General features: G+C 52.6%; 1 protein-coding gene across 3 annotated transcripts in view; it reads left to right on the top strand.

Moving 5' to 3' along the window:
- Positions 1-10,211: 10,211 nt before the first annotated feature.
- USP31 (ubiquitin specific peptidase 31) overlaps positions 10,212-22,104 on the top strand; it is a 47,678-nt gene continuing 35,785 nt past the window's right edge. For 2 of the 3 annotated variants that reach the window (XR_005648065.1, XM_039840228.1), the window contains exon 1: positions 10,805-11,612. Coding sequence is in view for 2 of the 3 variants with exons in the window: in XM_039840228.1 (XP_039696162.1) it covers positions 10,950-11,612 (663 nt within the window). In the remaining variant the exon portion in view is untranslated. Of the gene's footprint in view, positions 10,348-10,804; positions 11,613-22,104 lie in introns of those variants that run through there. The other variant, XM_039840229.1, reaches the window with a different exon arrangement.

Consider the following 22,104-nt stretch of genomic DNA (forward strand, 5'->3'; position numbering starts at 1 on the left):
CCGTAAACACTGAGTTAGCAGACGCCAAACCGTTGCTCTGAAGTGGAATAGAGTCTGCTTCCCACGAGCCTCTGGTCACAACACATTCATCTACTTTAAGATCTGTTTCTGTTTAAAGACTCCTTATTTGTTATATAGCATCGATTCATTAACATTGAATTCACGGCCAACGGCACTATAACTCACGTGCGAACGAAGCTTACCTAACACATCTACCTTCCCCGGAAGGCACGGCACAGCCTTTCGTGGCCCCTCTACTTAAAATTTCAACCCCCACGGAAATTTTCTGTCCCCCTTTCCTGCTTTAGTTTTCTCCGTGGCACCAATGTTCATCTGACACACTGTGTCTGTTACTTGTTAGGTGCCTGTCGTTCCCTTATTCCAATGCAAGCTCCTTGAAAGCGGGCGTTTTTGCCTGTTTCTTTCCCTGCTCTAGCCCCGGGATCTAAAAAAGCGCCTGGTGCACAAAGGGGCTCGATATATATGTTGTGACTAAACTTGCGAGTCAAATACCGAGACCAGTCCTAGTTCAGGCTGTGATGGGCTCCCCAGCTCTAGAAGGCTCTGCCTGGGGAGAAAAGGGTTGGCTCATGCCGTGGCATACACGCCGACTGCGGGCTGGAGGACCGAGTGAGCCTGCAAAAGCACAGCCATATTGTAAGTCTCGTATTCCACGAGCGCTGGGACCTGTGTGTAAATGCCACATACAGGGCCAGCTCCGTGGGTGTGTGACTTGCGTGGTTTCCCAAGGCCCCACACTTTAGCAGGGTCTCGTACTAGGTTTCACACTCTGCTTCACTGTCTTGAGATCCTTAATAGGTTCTGAATAAGGGGCTCTGCGTTCTCATTTTCACTGGGCCCCACAAACTATACTAAACTGGTTACGTAATCCTAGATGTCAGAACATCTAGGTGAGTGAGTGATGAAGATGGGGAATTGTTGTAGCACCCACTAACTGAATCCAGCTGGACTTGGGGATACCCTAACGGGAGGGGGGACACTTAGTGAGAATAGGGGCCAGAAAATTCAGATTCTGAAGGGGAGAAAACATAAGCTAACATTCAGTAAATTTTAAGCTTTATGAAGGCAGGAATTTGGCCACTTTGTATTGGGGGGGTGGGGGGAAGGACGGATGTCTAATATACCGGTCTTTCAGCGTTTCTCTATGTTTGAAAATTTTCATAATAAAACATTTAGAAAACAAGAAGTCAATAGTTAGCAGATGTGTCCATTGAGATAATATGTGCGTTTATTTCCAGGGTTTTTTTTTTTTTATTATTCATTACCGATGAAGTTGATGATCTGTTGCTTTACGGTTTGATCAATAGTTTACGTCTGAGGTGTTTTCGAGCCTCTCTTAGCAAATGATTAATTTAGATGATCAAGAGGGAGTTTGCCATTTCAATAGCTACTAACGTTTTCAACAACCTTTTTTTAAAAAAATAATAAAATGTACTGAATTTTCCTTTGACAATGTTAATCACTGTAAAAATGTTAAGTAAGACAGGGAAAATAAAAGCCTTGTGTGATAACCGCTGACCTCCAACACAAAATCCTACCTCACCGCTAACAATTTTGAGTATTCCTTCAGACTTAAAAATTGTTACATAACTATAAAAAACTATATTACCTAAGCGGGCTTTTATTTTTTCTGCAATCGCTCAATTACAAATTACTGTCCTCTTTCCATTAAGATGGAAAGAAATATTTCATCCTTAATCTAAATTTGTGAAGAGGCAGCTTATTCTTTTTAATGGCTGCAGGGTATTTACTATGCCTCTGGGACTATAGATATTTTTTTTTATCCGATTCAGCCAGTAAATGTTCATTAAAATATAACGCGAGTAAGCGAAAATTAGAAACGCGTTCTTGGCGTTATAAATTTTCCCAGTTGCGTGCCTTAGTGGGGGTCTTTTTCAAATACGTGGTGCTTTTAATCCAGATGTTTATGTTCTCCAGCGTTGGACATTTTTCATTTTGTATAGAAATCACTGCTTGCTTTTTAGAAGTCCCGTCAGTCGATTATCGAACTTCAATGAATTAATTCTCTGATTTCGTGATCTTTCCTCTTTTCCACCCATTTTCTCTATATTTCTACTTTCCAGATTTCCAAAACTTCGTCTTTCAGCTCTTTTGTTCAATTAATAGTTTCTCCTATTGAAACTTCCATTTCCAAAAATTTTTATATCCTTATTTTTTTTTTAAATCATGTTATTATTTTATAGATGCGGGATCTTCTCTTATCTCTTCGAGTATGTCAAACGATTTATAATAGTTTTCTCCAGCTCTCTGCTTTGGCTCAATTTCCTCCAAGTTTCTTTTCTATTTTTTTCTAATTTGCCTATCTTTCAAAACTGCGGACTTTCCTCAAAGGTCCGATGATCCCGGACTGACTTTACCGGTGAGGTCTTAGAAAGCCATGAGGATGCGAGGTGTGGCTTTTTAACTCCGAGGGTTTGATGTAAGATATTCAGAAAAAAGTCCAGCCATTTGTGTCAGACTCCCGAACGTCACAGTGCGCAGACTTTTATCCGAGCCCTGTCTCTCTCTCTCTAGAAGAGAAGGCCAGTTTCCTGCCACCTGTCATCTACATCAGTTTGGGACCAAATGGCCAAGCGGGCCGGGTGAGGGATGGTGCCTCAGTCCGCAGGTGGCTCCCGAGTTTTCACAAGTTCCTCTCGCTCGCCTTACACTGGGCTTCGCTTCCCTAAATTTAGAGCTTCTCTAGTTTAACGTCTTTGTTGAAATATCCTTCATGCTGTAGGAGGGGGCTGGAGGTGTTCTCAGGTGTGTGGTAAGGGAGCTACTAAGGGTCGGAATGCACACTTCCTGTTTGAAGCCCCGTGCCCGCTGCATCCGATGCCTCTAATTCTTGACGCTATTAGTCTGTTAGGGCTGTCATAAAAAACTACAACAGACTGGAGGACCGATACAACAGAAAGTCACTTCCTCGGTGTCCTGCGGGCTGGACGTCTGCGATCAAGGTGTGGGCAGGGCCAGGTTCTTCTGAGGCCTCTCTCTATGGCTTGCAGACGGCCGCCTTCTTCCTGTGTCCTCACGTGGTCACCCCTCTGCACGTGTCTGTGTCCTATTCTCCTCTTATAAAGACGTCAGGCTGATTGGATTAGGGCCGCGCTAAGAACCTCATTTTAACCTAATCACCTCTTTAGAGACCCTGCTTCCCAATGCAGTCCCATGCTGAGGGAGCAGGGTTAGGATTTCAACTTATGAATCTGGGGACACGATTCAGCCCACAACGCTGAGCTTTTGGGGGTTCTACAGCTCGGTTTGCCTGTCCTTTCCTTCCTCCCCGTGAGTATCCGATGGTCGTGCTTCTCCGTCCCGGTTCACAGCTTTTGGAGGTTTTTTGACACCTCTGCTGGCTCACCTGCTGCTCACCTGATGGCATCAGCTCCTTCTCCCACAGTCTCCTCTGCTTCACAGGGAAGAAGCCTAGCATGACGCTTCCAGAAACATCTTGCTTCAGGTGTTCTAATGAGAGGTTCTCACGGAGAACTTGGAAGAGGAAGGACAAGTTGCTTTCTCTGGCAGCCACCGTGAGTGGATGGCAGTCCCGGAGCTCTCCTGAGCTTCTCCCCTGTGACAAATGGCTCCCGTCGGTGCTGCAGGCACCAAGAAGGCCATGGTCATCCCACCTCTGGAGCAGCGAGTGTAAGTCAAGGTCGGACTCTGGTTTCGTTGACAATTTGGACATCGTGTTCATCACAGATTTTTTTTTTTTTTTTGCCCTGAGTTTGTTTCTTTTTAATAAAAATATTGCATCAAAATATTCTTTGTTTAATAAGCAAATTGCGACGGTTAATTTTATGCATCGGCTTGGCTGGGCTAAGGGATGCCCAGAGAGCTGGCAACACGGTATTCCTGGGTGTGTCCGAGGGTGTTTCTGGAAGAGACATGCACTTGACTTTGTAGACCGAGAAGGCAGGTCCCCTTCCCCATATGGCAAGCCCCTCCAGTCTGTCAAGGGCTTGAACAGAGTGAGAAGGCGGAGGAAAGCCAAAATCAATATTTTTGTACTTGAGCTGAGGCATGCATCTTCCCCTGCCCTCAGACACGGGGGTCCCTGGTTCTCGGGGCTCAGACTCCACCTGGGGCTCACACCGCCAGCTTCCCTGGGTCTCCAGCTTGCAGACAGCAGACGGTGGCACTTCTTGGCCTCCGTAACCACGTGAACTAATTCCTATAATCAACCTCCATGTAATATACACACCCATCTCCTGTGGGTTCTGTTTCTCTGGAGACCCCGGACTAATCTGTGTCTGTTTTGGTGTCCTCTTAAAACTTTTGTCCACGGCGACTGCCTCACTAGCCCCACCTACCCCTGGCCCTGTCCCTGGGCTGCAACAGAGCTTCCGGGTGGCTCCTAAGACCCACTCACCTTGGTGCTACAGGCTGAGGCTGGTGACAGCGGCTTGCCTGCCCCTCCTTCCCCAGCCTTCCAGTGGTGGATAAGCCCTGTGTTAGAACCCTTCCCGCATGAAACACAGAGCGGCCTCTGTTTCCCTGATGGAATCTTGACGTACACAGCCACTCATCGACTGTCCCCTCCCTTTCTGACCCCCCTTGTCTTGGGACTTGTCCTCTCAGTCTCCTTTGATCTGTGACAATTTCTCAGACTTCCTTTGATTTTCCTGACCGTGGCAGTTTTGAAGGATACTGGCCAGCCATGTTGTAGACTGTCCCTACACTTGGGATTACGTGATATTTTTCTTCATAATTAGACTGGGGTGATGGGTTTGGGGAGAAATACCATGGAGGTGAAATGCCCTCCTCGTCACGTTGTACCAGGGTTCAGTGTTCAATTTTATGTGTCACCTTGACATGGTCACGGGGTGCTCAGCTATTGGGTCGAACAGTACTCTGGGAGTTTTTGGACGAGATGAAAACTCGTTTAGCTTGGTAGACTGAGTAAAGCACACCACCCTCTCCGTCTTGGGTGGGCCTCGTCCAATCAGTCGAAGGCCTGAGTAGAACAGAAAGGCCGACCCTCCCATGAGTAGGAGGAAATGCCTCTTGCCTGACTGCTTGAGCTGGGTCACCAGTTTTTTTTCACCAGTTTTTTTTTTTTTTTCCTGCCTTTCGAGATGGAATGGAAGAATCAGCTTTTCCTGGGTCTCCCAGCCCTGCCGGGCCTTTGGACTAACTCCACCATCTGTTCTCCTGGGTCTCCTCCAGCTTGCCAGCTGCAGACCTTGGGACTTATCAGCTTCCAAATCATCATGAGACAATTCTTTATAAATCTCTCCCTCTCTCTCTCTTTCTCTCTCTCTCTCTCTGTGTCTCTCTCTCTCTGTCTCTCTCTGTCTGTCTCTCTCTCTGTCTCTCTCTCTCTATCTCTCCCCCACATGCACACACACATACGCACACCTCTGTTTCCTCCAAGAACCCTGACTAACTCAAGGAGTTGGTTACTTGATATCAACATGACTTATCCTTTGGTGACGGTGGTGTCTGCCAGGTCTCTCCACGGTAGTTGCTATTTGTCCCTTTCCACGCTTTGTTCTCTGGCAGCGAGTCACAAAGCATGGCCCACGTGGACGGGGCACGTGTATTTCAAAAGAAAACTTCATAAAACGGCAGCAGGTAGAGAATCGGCGTTGCTGTAAGTTGACGGCAAATGGGAAAATGAATAGAGGAGGATGAACAACGTAACTAAGATCTGTCTAGATACTAGTTTGGTTACCCAACTGTAAGCGACCGATCACGCGGCAACTGAATGGGTGAAAACACCACCACCCTTATTTTGCAATCTGGGCGGGGCTTGGCAGAGAAAGCTTGTGTACTGTCTTCTCTGGTTTTCCGAGTCTGATTCTGAAGCTTTTCTGACAGTTCTGTGAGCTGTTCGATATCCGTGCCTCCAATAAGCTCGCTTTCTGTGTCAGTTAGCTAAAAGCAGTTCCGTTCCTGTTTTTCGCTAGTTTAAGAACCGATGATGGGCGTACAGGTCAAAGCGGGGGAGGAAAAAAAAGCAAATGCTCATCTCTGTTGATGCCCAGAAGGCATTTGATAAAATTCAAGATCCATTTCTGATAATAACCCTTTCTGAAGTAGGAATAAATGGATGCCACTTTAATGCAATAAATAATATATATCTCCAACCAAAAGCGAGCATCCTGCTTAATGGCAAAAGCTTGGACACACTGCTGTGAATATCAGCAACCAGGCAGGCTTCCCCACACTCATTGCTATTACTTAACAGAATTCTGGAAGAGCAATTAGATGAGAGGGAAAAAAAGATGAGGCTTAAATATTATAAAGAGGCCAGGTTATTATCTCATGCATTGATATGAATTCCTGAAAAAATCCCAAGAGAATCAACTGAAATTATGAGAAAGAACTAAAGCCCATCAGGTGGCTGGTTACAAAATAATTTTGTCCTCGGGACAAACAATGGCATAAAAATATCCTATTTGCAGTAGCAACAAATAGGAATCGATCTATTAATATTATATGGACCGGTGGAAAGATGCTATAGTACTCTGAGGAACACGAAAAACTCTTGTATGATTTTAAAAAGACATACTTTATTTTCAGATAAGATCAATATTATGAAGATGACAACTTCCCTTAAATTAACCTATATAAGTTAATCCTCCCAAAGGATTAAATTCTTCTGAGAGAATAACCAAAAAGAATAAAAGACTAGAAGGTATTGCCCTACCGAATGTTTCAACACGTTTCTAAACCTGTATTACCGGGGATTATAGAGGCACATCAGTGAGATAGAAGAGAATTTTTCAAAACCCTAAATGTATGTGGAATTCAATATGTGATAAAAAGCGATATTTTAAAGCAGTGGGAAAAGGTTAGATTATTATTATTTTTTTTTTAAATAAAGGTGCTTAGACAACTGGCTAGCCATATAGGGTGAGGAAAAGAACCTAACTTCGTTTCTTATACAAAAATAAGTTCCAGATAGAGCCAATATTAAATATAAGAAAGAAAGGAAGAAAGAAAGAAAGAAAGAAAGAAAGAAAGAAAGAAAGAAAGAAAGAAAGAAAGAAAGAAAGAAAGAAAAAAGAAAGAAAAAAAAGAAAGAAAGAAAGAAAGAAAGAAAGAAAGAAAGAAAGAAAGAAAGAAAGAAAGAAAGAAGAAAAGAAAGAAAGAAAGAAAGAAAGAAAAAGAAAGAAAGGAAATCATAACAGCACTGAATGAAAACATGGATGAGTACCCTTATTTTGGAGTGGGGAAAGGCTGTTTGCCTAATCGCGTGAAAACAATCAGAAACCTTTATGAAAAAACGGATCAGACTACATAAAATAATTTAAATTCTCTATTTGATATGAAAACACTCTATGGTAAAAAGTAAATAACCAAATGGAGTGGTATAGACCAAGGAATAATATAATTTATATACAAGGAACTTTTATTCGCCAACATTTACAAAAGGAAAATGCCGAAAGAAAAACAGGCAAACGATGTGTGCAGGTAAATCACAGCAGTAAAAAATACAAATTGCTAATAAAAAGGCATTACTGGTCATTTTCTCGATTGCAGACAACAGAAAAGAACACCGATGAGTTTCAGCAACAGAGGAATTTATAGGAAGCCTGACAGGTTAGCTTACAGAATAAATAGCCGGAGAAACAGGCTTGGGCGGAAACCCAGGGAGGCAGACACCAGTAAGAACTAGAGCAGCCGGCTGGATACTCGCTGCCACCATTCTTCAAGGTGAGACCTTAAGCACGAGGAGAGATCTGCTAGTGAAGAGGCTCAAGGAAAGGTGTTGGGGACAGAGGGAACAGCCTGAGCAAGGCCTCTTTTGTCTAAGTTGCCTGGGGGCGTGGAGGGGAGAACAAGACATTCTGTAATGCTGGTTCATAAGTGGGGACTGTCACCCCTACGTGAGAAAGGTCAGAGAGAACCCTACTCTACTGCACTCCGGTGACGGAGGGACCCACCCTGCAGATTGCTGCTGAGTTACTGTACCAATTACGTTTTGGGTTCTGGCTACATGCTGGTGGGAAAAGGTGGGCGTGGCCAGCAGGCCATACTGGGCCACGGGACCGGCAACTCGGTGAGCCCTGGCTTGGCCCTATCTGGTCGTGGTAAATCAAGGGACTCAACAGGTGAAGGTGGGCTCAGTTGCAACTTCTTTGAAGCAAAGGACAGCAGTGGGGTCTCAAGAGGCTTGTGTGGGCTGGAGAGGAGGGCCCAGGCAATGGGGTCATAGTCAGGCCGTGGATCCCACAGGAAGATGAGAAGCAGGGTGGTAAACTTCCACTGGTCTTTGACTCCCAGTTTAATAAACTTAAAAAAGAACATTTGTTAGCACCGACTGCCTGCCAGGCAGGTACGGCAGTAAAGGAAGGAGGTTCTGAAGAGCAGCCGGCAGGACTGTCACGTGGACAAAGCCGGGTGGAGGACACTGGGCGTTGCTCGCAGAGGCTAGGGGAAAACCCGATATTGACCAATTCCAGATCTGTCCGGCGTTTGAGTCCCCAGCCCTAATTCTCCTTAGATCAGAGCCTGAGACAAAGCCCCGGGTGCAGGTAGAGTCTTTGAGAGGTGAGCCCGGAAGTAGGAGTGGCACAGGGAAGTAGAAAAATCTAGAAAAGGCAACTGGGGCTCAAACCGGCTGGGGAGTCTCTGAAAAAGCCTGTTGGGTGCACCTCAGAGTTGTCCATCAAAGGATGGGGGGCTGGGATGTTCATGCACCAGCTGGGATCTCCCACTGGTTGAGGGTTGCCTCTCTAGAGAGTTCTCTGGCCTTGGCGAGAATTCTCAGGCAAAATTGCAATGGCTTGCAGGGTTTAGAGCTGAGGCTGAAATTGGGGCTAGGCTCCCGGCATAAGACACCAGAAAGGAAAAGTTTTTGCTATGCTCGATTTCCTTCTAAAGCAGTTTATTCATTCAACCAACGCTCATTGGAACCATGGTACTGGGCATCCATGGTCAGCCAAACAGACCTATCTCTGCCTTAAGAGCTGACAGATTTTGATCACACGTGATGGGTACTGTGAGCACCCGAGTCTACAATGGAACAGTGCTTAAAAAAAAAAAAAGTAGCAGCAGCGCAGGGAAGCTAACCTTGGAGGCTAACCTCCAAGTGGGCTTGACATCCAGGGAGACCACAGACAGCCCCAAGACCCTTCCCATCTCCAAAAAACAAGCAAGCAAGCAAGCAAGCAAATAAACAAAACCAAATGGCTGGAGAGTGCGATAAAATATTGTTGAACTGCTTGACATTCCAACGGAAGCTATTCCTTTTTAGGACCCTCCTTCCCCCATGATTTTCATATTTGAAGAACGCTCAAACGTGTCTGCAAAGGTCGCGGGCCACTGCATTCACGCTTTAGTGTGAATGAGCAGGGTGCTCTCTTCCAGGTGCGCTCAGCACGTAGCAGGAGTCTATGGTTTGACTCTGAGGTGGGAATGGAGGTTATCTGGAGCTAGTGCGGAGCACTCTGGGGGTGTCACCGTAAGGGTTCTGCTTACAGCGGGATGGGAGGCCAGAGGCAAAAGCCTTTTACTTTGAAATGTGGTGCCAGGTGGGATTTCTGTTTTCAAAAGGGGCGGGGCTCTCCCTTCCCTGATTTCTCCCTTCTGCAGTAACCAGGACTCAGGCTGAGGCTGAGCGATGAGTGGAATCTACAGCGTGGACGCCACAAACCGTGGGTTTTAGACTGAAGGCAGCTCATAGACGTACTCTTTTTTTTTTTTAATTGAAGGAACATTTAAAAGTAAGATTTCCACCTTCTCTTAAAAAATCATTTGATCCGAGCCCCCGTTTGCACATGGGAACAATTGGCTGGAGCTGAGTGGCAGCCGCCTCCGTTAGAAGAACGCGCAGACCTGCCGCCTGCCGAGTCCCCACCATTCCTTATCTTCCCCCCAACACTGAGAGCCAAGTCACTTGAAGTATTAAGAGGTTAATGTGATTGAAACACCAGGATGCCTCACTTACTGATGAGACACCTATCTCGATCCCTGGGATATTTGTGGGTCTGTGACTTTTCGTTGGGTCTCTGAAACAAACTTGGGTTTGAGTCGCACCAATCGGAAAAGCACTGGATGGGAGATGAACGGAGATATTGCATGCTTAGCACGATGCGTGGGACACGGCGGCTGTTACCGGCATCCCCGCGGAGTGCAAGCGCAGGAGGGCGGGTAGAAACGCCGCTGGCCTCGCGCTCTGTCGCATTCCTGGCGCCCCGCACAGTGCGCGGCACGTAGCCGTAAACTATTTGTTGAATGAATGAGCGATGGCTGACCTCACCGGGATTTTAGAGGCCGGGCTGCAAAGGAAGATCATTCCGATGGCACCGTTTCGCCGCGACCCCACGGTGCCGCCCGCGACGCGCCAGGCTCCGCGATGGCGTTCGGGTGGGCACGCGGGTCCCTCGGGAGCAGGGCGGGGCCGGCTCGCCCGGGGCAGGTCGGCGCCACGCCCAGCGCCTCTTCCAGGGTCGGATCGGGGGCGGCACCTTGATTTCCGCCGGTTCCCAGGCCCCCGCCGGTTCCCGGGCACCCGCCGGTTCCCAGGCCCCCGCCGTCAGATCGGCGCAGACGGGGACCCAGCCCGGGGGTACGCCCCGCGGCGCGAGCCGGGCGCTTCCCTCCACGCGGGGACCGCGCCCACACTAGACATGGCCCCTGCCGGGCTTCACGCCTCAGGGCCGCGCCCAGAGCGCGAGGCCGCGTCGCGGTGTCTGGGAGGCGGCCGCGTTCCCACAGTCAACATGGCGGCCGCGGCGGCTTCAGCGCGGGGCGGGCGGCGCCGGGGCGGGTCACGTGAGCGGCCCAGCTGGGCGGACCGCGCGCGCGCCCGCCCGCCCCGCCGGCCGCGGCTCGCTGGCTGGCTCGCTGGGCGGCGGTCTGAGGTGTGCGGGGCGTCGAGCCCCCGGCCCGGAGCGATGCGGCGGCGGCCGTGGCGGGGTCGCGGGCCAGGCGGGCGGGCGCGGGGATGAGCGTGGGCGGCCGCCGCCATGTCCAAGGTAACGGCGCCCGGGCCCGGGCCGGCGGCCGCGGCAGGCGGGAAGGAGAAGCGCTCCTTCAGCAAGCGGCTGTTCCGGAGCGGCCGCGCGGGCGGCGGCGGCGGCGGCGCGGGGGCCCCCGGGGCGTCCGGAGCGTCCGGGCCGGCCGCGCCCTCGTCGCCGTCGTCGGCGCGCTCCGTGGGCAGCTTCATGAGCCGCGTCCTCAAGACGCTGTCCACGCTCTCGCACCTCAGCTCCGAGGGCGCCGGCCCCGATCGCGGCGGCCTCCGCGGCTGCTTCCCGCCCGGGCCGCCCGCCGCGCCCGCGCCCGCGCCCGCGCCGCCGCCCTGCCCGCCGCCCGCCGCGCCCGCGCCCGCGCCGCCCGCCTGCGCCGCCGAGCCGGTGCCCGGCGTGGCGGGGCTCCGGAACCACGGCAACACGTGCTTCATGAACGCCACGCTGCAGTGCCTCAGCAACACCGAGCTCTTCGCCGAGTACCTGGCGCTGGGCCAGTACCGCGCCGGCCGGCCGGACCCCGACCGCGACCCCGACCCCGAGCCCGAGCCCGAGCCGCGCGCCGGCCGCGGCGCGGGCGAGGTCACCGAGCAGCTGGCGCACCTGGTGCGCGCGCTCTGGACTCTGGAGTACACCCCGCAGCACAGCCGCGACTTCAAGGTGGGCCCGCGGCGCCCCCCACCCCGGGGTCCCCGTACCCCGAGTCCGCCGGCGCCCTTTCCCCCCTCCGTGCGGGTCATCAAAGAGGTGCGGGCGGGCCCCGCCCTGGGGCGCCGGCACCCATCGCGAGGGAGATCGATTCATTGATCGATTGATTCACTCGCCCATTCATCGTGTGTTTACGAAGACTTTCCCACGTGCCAGGCGCCGTGATGGGACACGGCGGTGATCAGGACCGTCGCCTCCGTGGCACCTGCGTTCTTAGTCGGGGACTGTCCCACCCAGCCCGGGTTCGGATCCCGGTCCTGCCACTCCCTGGTGCTGTGACCGTCCTGTGCCACAGCTTCCTCTCTGGTGTCCACCTCATAAGTATGAGTGGTCGTGAGTTGATGTTAGGTTGAATGCATTTCGGACCCTTTTGGATTTGTAGATGGAGATTGGGAGAGGGTCCAGCCCAGCGCCGAAAAGCTTCAGTACCGCATGCACTGGCTGCTCTGAGTATTCCTGTTATTAAAGGATTTAATAAGTTAACAGGTAATGTCAGTGGTTTCAAGGAAGTAAAACCTGGCCGTGGCCTTGATGTGCTGGTAAACTCCTTCAGGTGGGGAGCGGGCAGCGAGGGTGGCCTCTTGGAGGAGGTGACACTGGAACCGAGACTTGGGGAACCAGGGAGCCAGCCCAAGGAGGTGGGGGGATGCACTCTCCAGGTATGAGAATCCCACCTTGCACCACGTTTCGAAGTAAACCCCTGGGGCGGCCAGACTCTGTAAGGGCCCCGCAGTATTTTAGGCTTTGCCGCCAGAGGCGCAAAGTCGAGGCTATTATGTAGGTACTCACAGAACAAGAGAAAACAAGTTCCACAGATTTCTTATTGAGTAAAGTAGGAAAGTAGTGATAATTGAGTACAATATCTTGCAATACAGGTCTGATGAGAAGAATGAGAGTCTTTTTGGAGGGGATAAAGTAGCTCAGTCAGAGTTCAAAATCAGTGTTCCCTGTCGTCAGAGTGATTACAGATACTCATTTCTACAAACCACTCAGCCCACAGGCCATGCAAGACAGCGAGTGGGCTAGGTGTGGCCCTTGGGTCGCTGTTGTGAGCGCTGAGGGCCGAGGTCAGGCAGTGTAGACCGTTTAGGCTGCACTGAGGAACTGGGCTATTATTCTAAGCAAAAGGTGAAGATGCTCAGATTCTGTGAGGGTCTCTTTTAGGTGGCAATGGATATAAATAGAATTAAATAGGATGAAATCACACAGTGAGAAAGCCAGTTCCTTTTTCATTCTTCTGTCCTGCCGGTGCCAGAGAGAAAGCCTCAGCTTGGTGGTGGCCTGACTGACACCTCCTGCCCACTCCGCCACCTTTCCTTTCTTTAAACAGCAGAGAACAGGCCTGGAGTTTGGATGCTGTAGGCAACAGTAGCTAGAATTTAATAAGGTCGTGTTTTCATTGGGTTTGTTTTTACATTTGTCTTCTATTTATGGCACATGGTACTGGCTTTCCATCGGTGCTGCGAAGTTTCAAAAATACGTTAAAAGTATGTGGTGGAAGTGGAGGGCCCGGGGCGTCGGGGGAGGGTCCAGGTGGAGGGTCGGGAGGGCCCCTCTCTTGCCCAGGGCTCACCTGTGCTTTCAGCGCCCTTTACTTAGTTATGCTTATCTGTGCTGTGCTACCCTGTTTTTCTCAAAAAAAATGAAAAATGGTTGCCTCTTGGTCTTGGAGAACTGACTGGAAGTCCTTGACTGGGGTTGGGGCTGGAGGAGATTGAGGTCTGGGCCAGAGACCTCAGAGGGGGAAGGGGTAGGGGACAGCCAGCCGGCCGCCGCAGGCCGCGCGTTCCTGCTTTTTGCTTATCGTTGCCACAGCCATTACAAACTTTTCAAGGTCAGAGCCCAGGGTTTTAAGTTTCGTTCTCTACTCTTTTCCAAATGTGAAAAGCTATTTCTACAGCATTTTGGCCTGTGAACTTCTCTGCTGCTTTTTAAGAGATCGCGTTCGTTGTTTTCACCGTGAGAAGCCGTGGAGAGATGGGTCAGTAATGCTGGCAAGGCAGGCGCTGGCTCAGGCGCTTTGGCTGGGGTGAGCCGGTTCTTAGAGGCCCTGTTTTTAACCAGCGTGACCTCCTGACCCCTCACCTCTGTTCACCGAGGGTACACTCAGCCAGCTAGGGGTGTGGTGGCACTTGGGGGAGGCAGCCCTGCCGACGCGGGTGGGCAGTGGCGCCCCGCGTAGCTCACGCAGCGGCCTGCGCACAGGTTCTCAGGTGGGGCTGTGGCTCGGTTTCCACTTGCTGTCCTGAGCTGTCGTTGGCTTTTGTCCTTAATGTCCATCACGTCCTGGCGTTCCACTCAGTCGAGGCAGGAAGTCCTTAGGGAAACAGAATCTTCCGGAAGCCCCCAGCAGGCTTCTGCAGAGAGCCCATGTCAGTCGCGCCCTGGCTGCTGGCGAGGCTGGAAGGTAGACTTCTCGGTTTTCCTGCCCTCGTGGAGGAGACGAGTCTGGTGGGGTGGGGGGCTTGCCTCTTGGCAGGCAGCCCACCAGGGCGGCTCGGCTGCCGCGTGCCGGGCGCTTTTGGGGAAGACACCGCCTGTCTGTGAAAAACCGAGTCTAGTGGGACCTGCTCAGTTCCCCAGGACATTCTCACACCTTCACGAGCACGTCATTCACCCGGCTCGACACGAAGCAGATCCAGGTCTGGTAGAGCTGGGCGGGGCCTGAGATGCTGCATTTCCGACCAGTTCGCGGGTACACCTGGGGGAGCAATGGGGATGCAGGAGGTTTGGTGGAAGTGTGTGGTAAACGGATGGTGAAGGCCTTTGGAGGCAGAGCTGCGTGGGACTTTGTCCTCTGCAAGTGAAGAATCCAGAGCCGGTTTTGAAGCAGGAGAGCGATAGGATCAGATTGCTTTTTCCCCCTAATTCGTCAAGCCTGGTGGCACTGTGGAAGATTGCTTTTTTTTCCAGAATATTTTATTACAGCCAAATCTGGTGGGTATGAATTTGAGCTTAAAGGAAGTTGGACACTAGGCAGGTGGATGCGAGGAGCCGTCACCACGCCCCCCAGCCTGTCTGCAGCCCACCCCCGGTGATGAGGAGGCGGGCCTGGAGGCGGGCCGCCCCTCGAGCTCGCAGTCAGCCTCCCTGCTCAGTTCGGGGCTCCAGGGCCACGGCTGGTTGATTAGAGTTGGCAGAGGAGCTAAAACCGAGTGGCCATCTTGAGATCGTTGGCCTTGAGGTCTCGAAAAGCACCCAGTGTGTACCTGACCTCCCTTAAGTTACTGATGATTTGCTCTGCAAGTTTTCCCATTAGAATTCCTCCTTGCTTCCCAGCCCCGTTGACTGGAGCTTTAGGCGCCGGCCTTATAAACGGGCGTTTGGTGTGGGTGAGCTAGGTGGTCATGGGGGCAGGGTTTCGCTTCCCAGCAGGAAGCAGGTCGGCTGGGCCCACGTGGGTGTGCTGGAGGAGGCCTCTCTCACGCCCCCTATGCCCTATTCTCTGTCTGTGCAGATATTGTCGCCCGCTCCCACCCCCTCACTCCTGGGGACATCTGGTGATGTCTGGAGACGTACTTTGGTTGTCACAACTTTGCTGGGAGGCTGGCGTGGGTGCTCCAGGTCCTTAAAGACGCTCTAGGGCTTCTGGGACTCTGCTCTTTTGCAGGAAGAGAAAAACGGATGGTCATCTGTCAAGCAACGAAGATAAGCTTTATGGCAACAGTTTCCAAACCGTGCTCCCACAGAGCAGCTGGGACATTGTGACCTCCTGATAGGACTGGGCCCTCCCCGCCAAACTGGCAGCGAAACTCTGTGGTGTTTCCTTGAACTTTGGCTCCGGGTGGTGGTTCACGGGGAGGCTTCGCGGGTTACGGAGGGAATAAGCGCGCACAATCCAGTGGTGGGGGACAGGCCCACAGTTGGGCTCACGCGGGCCTGGCGCCACACCTGCCTGCTCATGGGCTCACCCGAGGTCTGTGCGGAAGTCGTCCTGGTTCACACGGCGCCGTTTGGTACTTTGGCATGTCTCAGTGGTTCCCAAGAAGGGCTCCAAGTTTACGATGTCCCTTGAATTTGTTTGAAAAGTAGAAGAAAATGAAATTGTGTAGGTCACATTCGGCTTCGTGACAGTATAAAATAGAAGGGACGCCTCCCTGGTCCGTCCCCCTTCTGTCGAACGCTGTCACTCTTGTCTTAGCGAAGCTCCGGGCCTCTGAAGGAGGTTGGTGGTGATAGAATCGTCACGCTGCTTCGACGCGGGAACTTAGGTGCGGGGACCGAGGTTCACCTGCTGGCTGGAGGCGGGGGGAGCAGAACCGGCCCCGGCTCCCATGCTTTGTCAGCTGCACCGCTGAAGCTCACGCTGCATCCTGTGTCTGCGGTCGCTTGGTTCATACACTCGCAGAAGCGGCAGGTCTCAGCACAAAACGTAAACAGGCAGGGAGGACATGCTGAAACGTGTCACGTTTTCCCCTCTAAGGTCATGGTGCCGAACTGTAGTGAAAATAAGGTCAGCTGGCTTCACATGCGCCATCGCCCCTCAGACGTGGGCACCTGGAGTCTTCCTTAAAGCAGCCCCTTCCGGCCGCTCAGCTGTAGGCGTCTGTCACGTGGACGGGCTCGTTCTCTGCGTGTAGGTTATACGCTCCGTCTAGTACCTTGCCACCCCCCACCCCTCTCCCCGTCCACTGGCGAGCCGGCAGCTTAGAGAGCAAGGAGAGGATGACAGACGAGGCTGGGAGGGCCGGGCAGCTGGGCAGAGGCCGGGTCGTGCAGGGCAAGGGGCTTAGGTTTTACTCTATGAGCAGTGGGGTGGGGGCTGCAGGTCTCAAGCAGAGTCTGGCATGACCTCGTGAAAACGTGGAGCCGTCAGAGTGCTGAGCGGAAGCAGGGGGTCAGGTCGGAGGCTCCTGCGATGGATTAGGTGAGTGGCGGATGGAGACGGACAAGTGGACCAGCCCGGGATATGTCTGGAGATCAGCCACAAGGGTGGCTCATGGATCGCTTCCCGTGGGGGTGGCCCAGAGCGGGAGGCGCTGAGGCAGCAGGGAGCGTCTAGAGTCACTCCCAGGTGTCTGTCTGGAGCAGCCGAGTGGTGACTGGGCTTACTTGTGGAGTTTTTGGGATGTCGGGAGAGCATCTTCAGATGTGTCTAGTAGGCAGCTGGATGATAGAATCCGGGGTTCGGAAGCTTGAGACTGGTGGAGATGAACATTTGGGGGTCATCAGCCTTCAGGTGGTGTTTAAAGCCATGGGCCACCGGACGATGAACGAGGCTCAGGTAGTGAAGGAGAAGGGAGAGGTCATCCTGGGTGACGTAGTGATGGCACGTGATCACGGAAGCCCTGGGCCGTCTGCCGTGGGGGCCTGATTCGGAGCCCTTGTCCCAGCCTCGGCACTGTTGGCATAGCTGGCATCGTCGGCTGGATAATTTCGTGCTGTGAGGGGCTGTCCTGCCATTGTGGGGTGTTTAGCAGTGTTCCCGACGTCTACCCACTGGACGCTGGTAGTATTCTCCTCCCCCGACCCTTCTCCTGACAACCTAAAATGTCTCCAGACATCGCCAAGTGTCCCTGGGGAGCAGAAGTGCCCTGCTCGAGATCCTGGTTTGGAGAGAGATAAATGTCAATGGCTGAAGACATTAGAGGCAAATTGTGAGTGGCCTTGAAAGCCGGTCACAACCATTTGGCCTTGAGGCCGCAATCAGTAGTGATTCAATTGAGGCTCGAGAGCTGTGCAGACATTGATTGGATGAAAAAGATATTTTGGAACAATGGGTCTGATGGTGAGCAGAAACGGACCAGGCGGAGGAGGAAGTAGACGCAGGGAGAGGGTGGTCCAGGTGCGAGGCGAGAGGAGGGGTGGCATCGTGACGTTCTGAAGGAGAATCCGGGAGCTGGGGCGGCAGAGGAGGCCGGGGTTCAGACCCATGATGGAGGAAACGGGGCACATCTGCTAGGAGGGGAGCAGCCGGCGGGGGAGTGGGCCGGGGGCACGCAGGCAGAGGAGGGCACGCGGTCAACTTGCATGTGTGGGGCTGGGGCCGTGGACGTCCACGAGGGTCTTATAGACCGTGGGAATAGGACATGACACAGGACGAGCTGTGCACTTGAACCCAGCTGCATTCGGGTGACGGTTGAAGCCAGGAGCATTGACCGTGTAAGGGTCAGAAGGCCAAGGCTAGGCCCTTGGGGGAAACTGAGAGGCTGGAAGAGGGGCGGACCTGAGGAAGGGGCGGTCTGCGAGCGGGCGGGAGCCTAGGAGGCAGCCATGACACCTGCTCCATCTCGTGCTGGGAGCACCCGCTCTTGGCCCGGATACAGCGTAGGGCGGCAGAAAGGAAAGGTCACTTGATGCCCATGAAGAATCGGAGTCAGGCTGGCGTTTTGTAGGCGCGATGTGGATTTCCTGAGTGCACAGGTTTATTGAGCACTTTCACTGATCCCTGTGCTGGGCCTGCGTCGCACAGCACCGGGGATGTGAAGGTGAGTGAGATGGTTCGCACCCTCAGGGAATTCAGGGTCCCGGAGGGACAACAGGAGGGTGCTGGGGTGGGCCAGGCCCAGACGCGCTGGGCAGACCCTGGGGGGAGCACATGACGGGGGCCTGACGAGGGGCTGCCTGTGTCTGGAAGGGCTTGGTGGGTCGTTTCTGCCCTTTGGCCATTGTGGCTAAGGATGCTGGGAGCACAGGTGTATGGGATCTGTCCGCATCTCCCTGTCAGTTCTTGGATCACGTGGTAGGTGTGTCCAGCCCATCGTCCACAGTGGCTGCACCGTGCACCCTCCCACCAGCAGTGCCTGAGGGCTGCGATTTCGCCACATCCCTGCCAGCGTTTGTGAGAGCGGCCGTCCCAGTATGTGCCAAGCGGCGCCTCCTGGTGGCTTGGCCTGAAGGAGGCCGAGATCTCTCCAGGGTGTTGTGCGGTGGGGCCTCTCCCGACCTGGAGCAGGAGCAGGGACAGGAGGCGTCCTGGAGGCCACGGGTGAGTGGGGCTTAGACGGCTCCTCGCGGGTGAGACCGGGAACCCCAGGTCGGCGCTTGGGGCTCCGTTTGTGGAGCGGCCGCCACGCATCAGCCCCATGCAGAGTGAGTCGTTTCTGGTGACGTGTAGGAAGGAGCCCACCTGCCCTGCACGCAGAAGCACCTCAGGGTACAGGGATGTGGTCACAGGTGTGCAGCCTGACCAGATGTCCCGCACCTTCCGTGTGTGGCTTAAAGCTTTTAGTTCGACTGCCACCTGGTTTTGTTATTGATGTGTGGTTCGATGGGTTTTTCTTGTCCCCAGCTCTACACTTGTCACAATGAGGGGCGCTAAATGGGGCAGTGTTCGCTGTTTGTGCGGTCCCCACAGCTGTTTCCTATAGTAAGGACTGGGGAACAATGGCCTCATGGCTTCCACAGAAGCCGTTTGTGTGGGGGGTAGTGGAAGGGAACCTTCAGAACACAGCGAGTGCGGTTCTGTCCTCTGCAGCTTCTTTCTTCAAAAATATTCTTGTTTGCTCTGCTAATTAATCGTTCTTTGGCTGTTCCTCAAATGACCCTTTATGTGTGACAAACAACATGCGCAGTGGGGCACATTGGGGTGGTGTCACCTGGTTGTGATCTCTCTGTTTGGAAGTCATTGTTCTGTGTCCTGGACTGGCAGTTCCTAGAGGAACCGGCCGGTCACCAAACATCTGTTGCTGCTTCCTCCCAGCTGTGGGGCTCAGATGGCAGCAAACAGTGTCCGCAGACAAATAGCCCGCGCTTTAGAAGGTTTCAGGGGACGGGTCGAGACAGGCCTTCGTTGCTTCTGCTGTAGGGAGCCATGCGAGCTCATCGCCAGCTCAGGGACCTTGTGGACTTGTACTCCTGGTCGCCCGAGCCATAAGCAAGGCAGAGCCGTCCTTCCTCGGGGGAAGGGAGAGGAACCATAATCGCAGTCCTGAAGCACCGTCGGTGTGCGTGGAGCCAGGCCGTCCGCAGAGGGTGTTCACCCGCAGGCTTGCGTTTCGCCCTCAGCGCCGTGAAGGAGGCGGTGTTGGGCCACGCTGACCCGGGCGTCAGGACGCGGTGCTGGCAGGTGGCAGGGCCGGAACTGCAGCCTGCGTGCTTTTCTGAGCAGAGCGCGAGGGAGAAGCCAGGATTTGGCATGGAAGCCCGCGCCACGGCCCCGCGCGCCTCTCCGCTGGACCGTTTCTTCTGGTCGACCGGCTTGACTGTGGCCGGGGCCTGCCCTTAAAGTTCACCTGCCACTACACTGTCTCTCTCCTCCAAAATTGCCCGCACTTTTATATACAAACGTGGTGTGAACTTCTTAGCTTGGCATTTCAGCTTTTCCGGAAAAATGAAATAAAAAGGCATACGTAAAACCAGCCCCATTAAAAAAGTGGTAGATTCAGTAGGTGTAAAATCACCGTTCACTCGCTCCCTCTCAGTTTCTGTACTCGTGTCGTCATGGACTGCTGACAGAAAGGCCGTGGATGGGCACCTGTCTCGGTCACGCTTTGCAAAGCGCCTGCTGTGGCGTGTCCCACAGTCCGGTTTTGCCTGTCGGCTGCCTGCACTTTCAGTCACTGCTCCTCTGTCCCCGAGTTTCCTGTAAACTGGCGGTTTGACCTAGAGGTTTAATGAGGTTCAGAGTTGAGGGTTTTTTTTAAACCCCTTCTTTCGCCGGTAAAAGTAGCTTCTGGGTAGTGTTGCAAACGAGCCTCAGGAAGCCGTAAGGTATGGCTGCGTCTCCTGTAATGTTAGCGATAACGATTATTTCTAGTTCACAAAAGGTCAAAAACGGTGATGTTGTCATTTCAACACTCCTTCATTTATGTTTTTTAGTCAATTAAAGTTATTAACCTTATCGATGCTCAAATTGTCCCAATTTTGGCCAGTGGGACAAGTTCACTTTCAAGTCCGTTTGACACACTAGTAGTCCGTGATGTCAGACCAGAATGCAAGGGAGTTGAGATGTTCCAGGCTCATCTCACATGTCCCCTGCCCCAGATCTGGAATCGGTCATTTCTTTAAGGAGCCCCGGTCCCTCTCGGTGGCAGATGGTACTGAGAGGCCACACTCTGAGGCACTAGGGGTGCATGTGGTGTCTATGTGGTCTCAGTGGTCAGAGCTAGGAAATGAGCAACTTCCTCTAAAGATACAGCACATCGTGAATTCATGTTGATAAGTCCCGTTCAAGACTTGAGGGTTTTCATTTAACCTTTTTCCATTCTCCCGTGCCAAAAATCCTGTTCGTGTCACCAGCGAAAGTCCTCATTTGCGTTAGCCCACAATGCGTCGAGAGTCGCAGACTGTAATAATACATAGCAATCCCAATGCTACATTAACAATCCCAAGACTTCCACCAGCAGTGTGAGTATTCGAAAAGATTTAAGATTAATTTTTGTTTGTCCATAAGATGTCCTACTAGGACCGTATAGTTAAATTACCGTGTTTTAAAGTCCCTTGGAATAGTTCTCAGCGTGGCTTTGTCACCAACTGGATGTATAGTTAAATTCATTTGTTTCTTTTTCCTTTTGATTTTGTGGAATTGCTTTTTAAAATTTAATTTTGTCGTATAATTGCTTTAAAAATAAAACATAAGGCCTAGAGTCAAATCTACAAAACAAGCTCTCTTCAAAGAAGTTTAGTTTCTGACTCCGATCCCTACACCTTGTTCCTTTTCTCCCTAAATTTTGTGGTTCATTCTTTCATTGTTTTTAACATAAGCAAATAAGTGTGAGTGCGTGTATGTGTGTATGGGGGTGTGTGTTGTGTGTATTTGCAGTTCCCTCTTATTTTAAAGGTGAGCGGGGGCACTCTACACGTTTTCGGTCTTGCATTTCCGTGCAGCTGACACGCGTGCTTATCACACGCCCTGCCCAGTAGGTTATCTTATTTACCCGCTGTAACATTGTCGGGTAGACACTCCTATCACATTCTGTTTTGCAGATGAAGAAACAGGCGTTTCTGTACACCTTGCATCCTGCGATTCTCTTCGTCCCCGCAGTGACCGGTCCCGCCCTCCGCGTGCGTGTCTGGGCGAGCGAATGAGCAGGGGGCCGACTTCCGTGTCGCTTCGCTTTGAGCAGTGGCGGGGCAAGGAAGGGCTGCCTTCAGACTGCGGGCAGGCCCCCCGGCCTTCGCTGGGGGTCCACAGCTCTGTGGCCGGGGAGACTGGCAGTCAGGACCGCGTTCCTGGCCAGGCGCGCTTCCGGGAGTCGTCAGGATGCGTTAGCTCGGAGCGTTCTTCGCCCTTACGCTAATGCGAGTCCCTTCTTGCGGCGCAGTGACGACTTGGTAAATCTCCCTCGTTCTAGAGTCATCGTCGACATGGGTGGCTAAAGAAAAGACAGGCTTGCCTGAAGGCAGCTCGTGGGAAACAGCCGCTTGTTAACGACGTCAGAGTTAGTTTGATGGTGACGGGAAGGAAGGAGAGCGAAGGAAGGAGAGCGGGCGGCCCCGTCCCCCGGTGGGCGGGGCAGCAGGTGGCTGTGCAGTGACATCAGGTGCTGCTGGGGCGTTGCCC

The sequence above is a fragment of the Pteropus medius genome, unplaced genomic scaffold (assembly GCF_902729225.1).
Source record: "Pteropus medius unplaced genomic scaffold, Ma_sr-lr_union100, whole genome shotgun sequence".
NCBI classification, from domain to species: Eukaryota; Metazoa; Chordata; class Mammalia; order Chiroptera; family Pteropodidae; genus Pteropus; species Pteropus medius.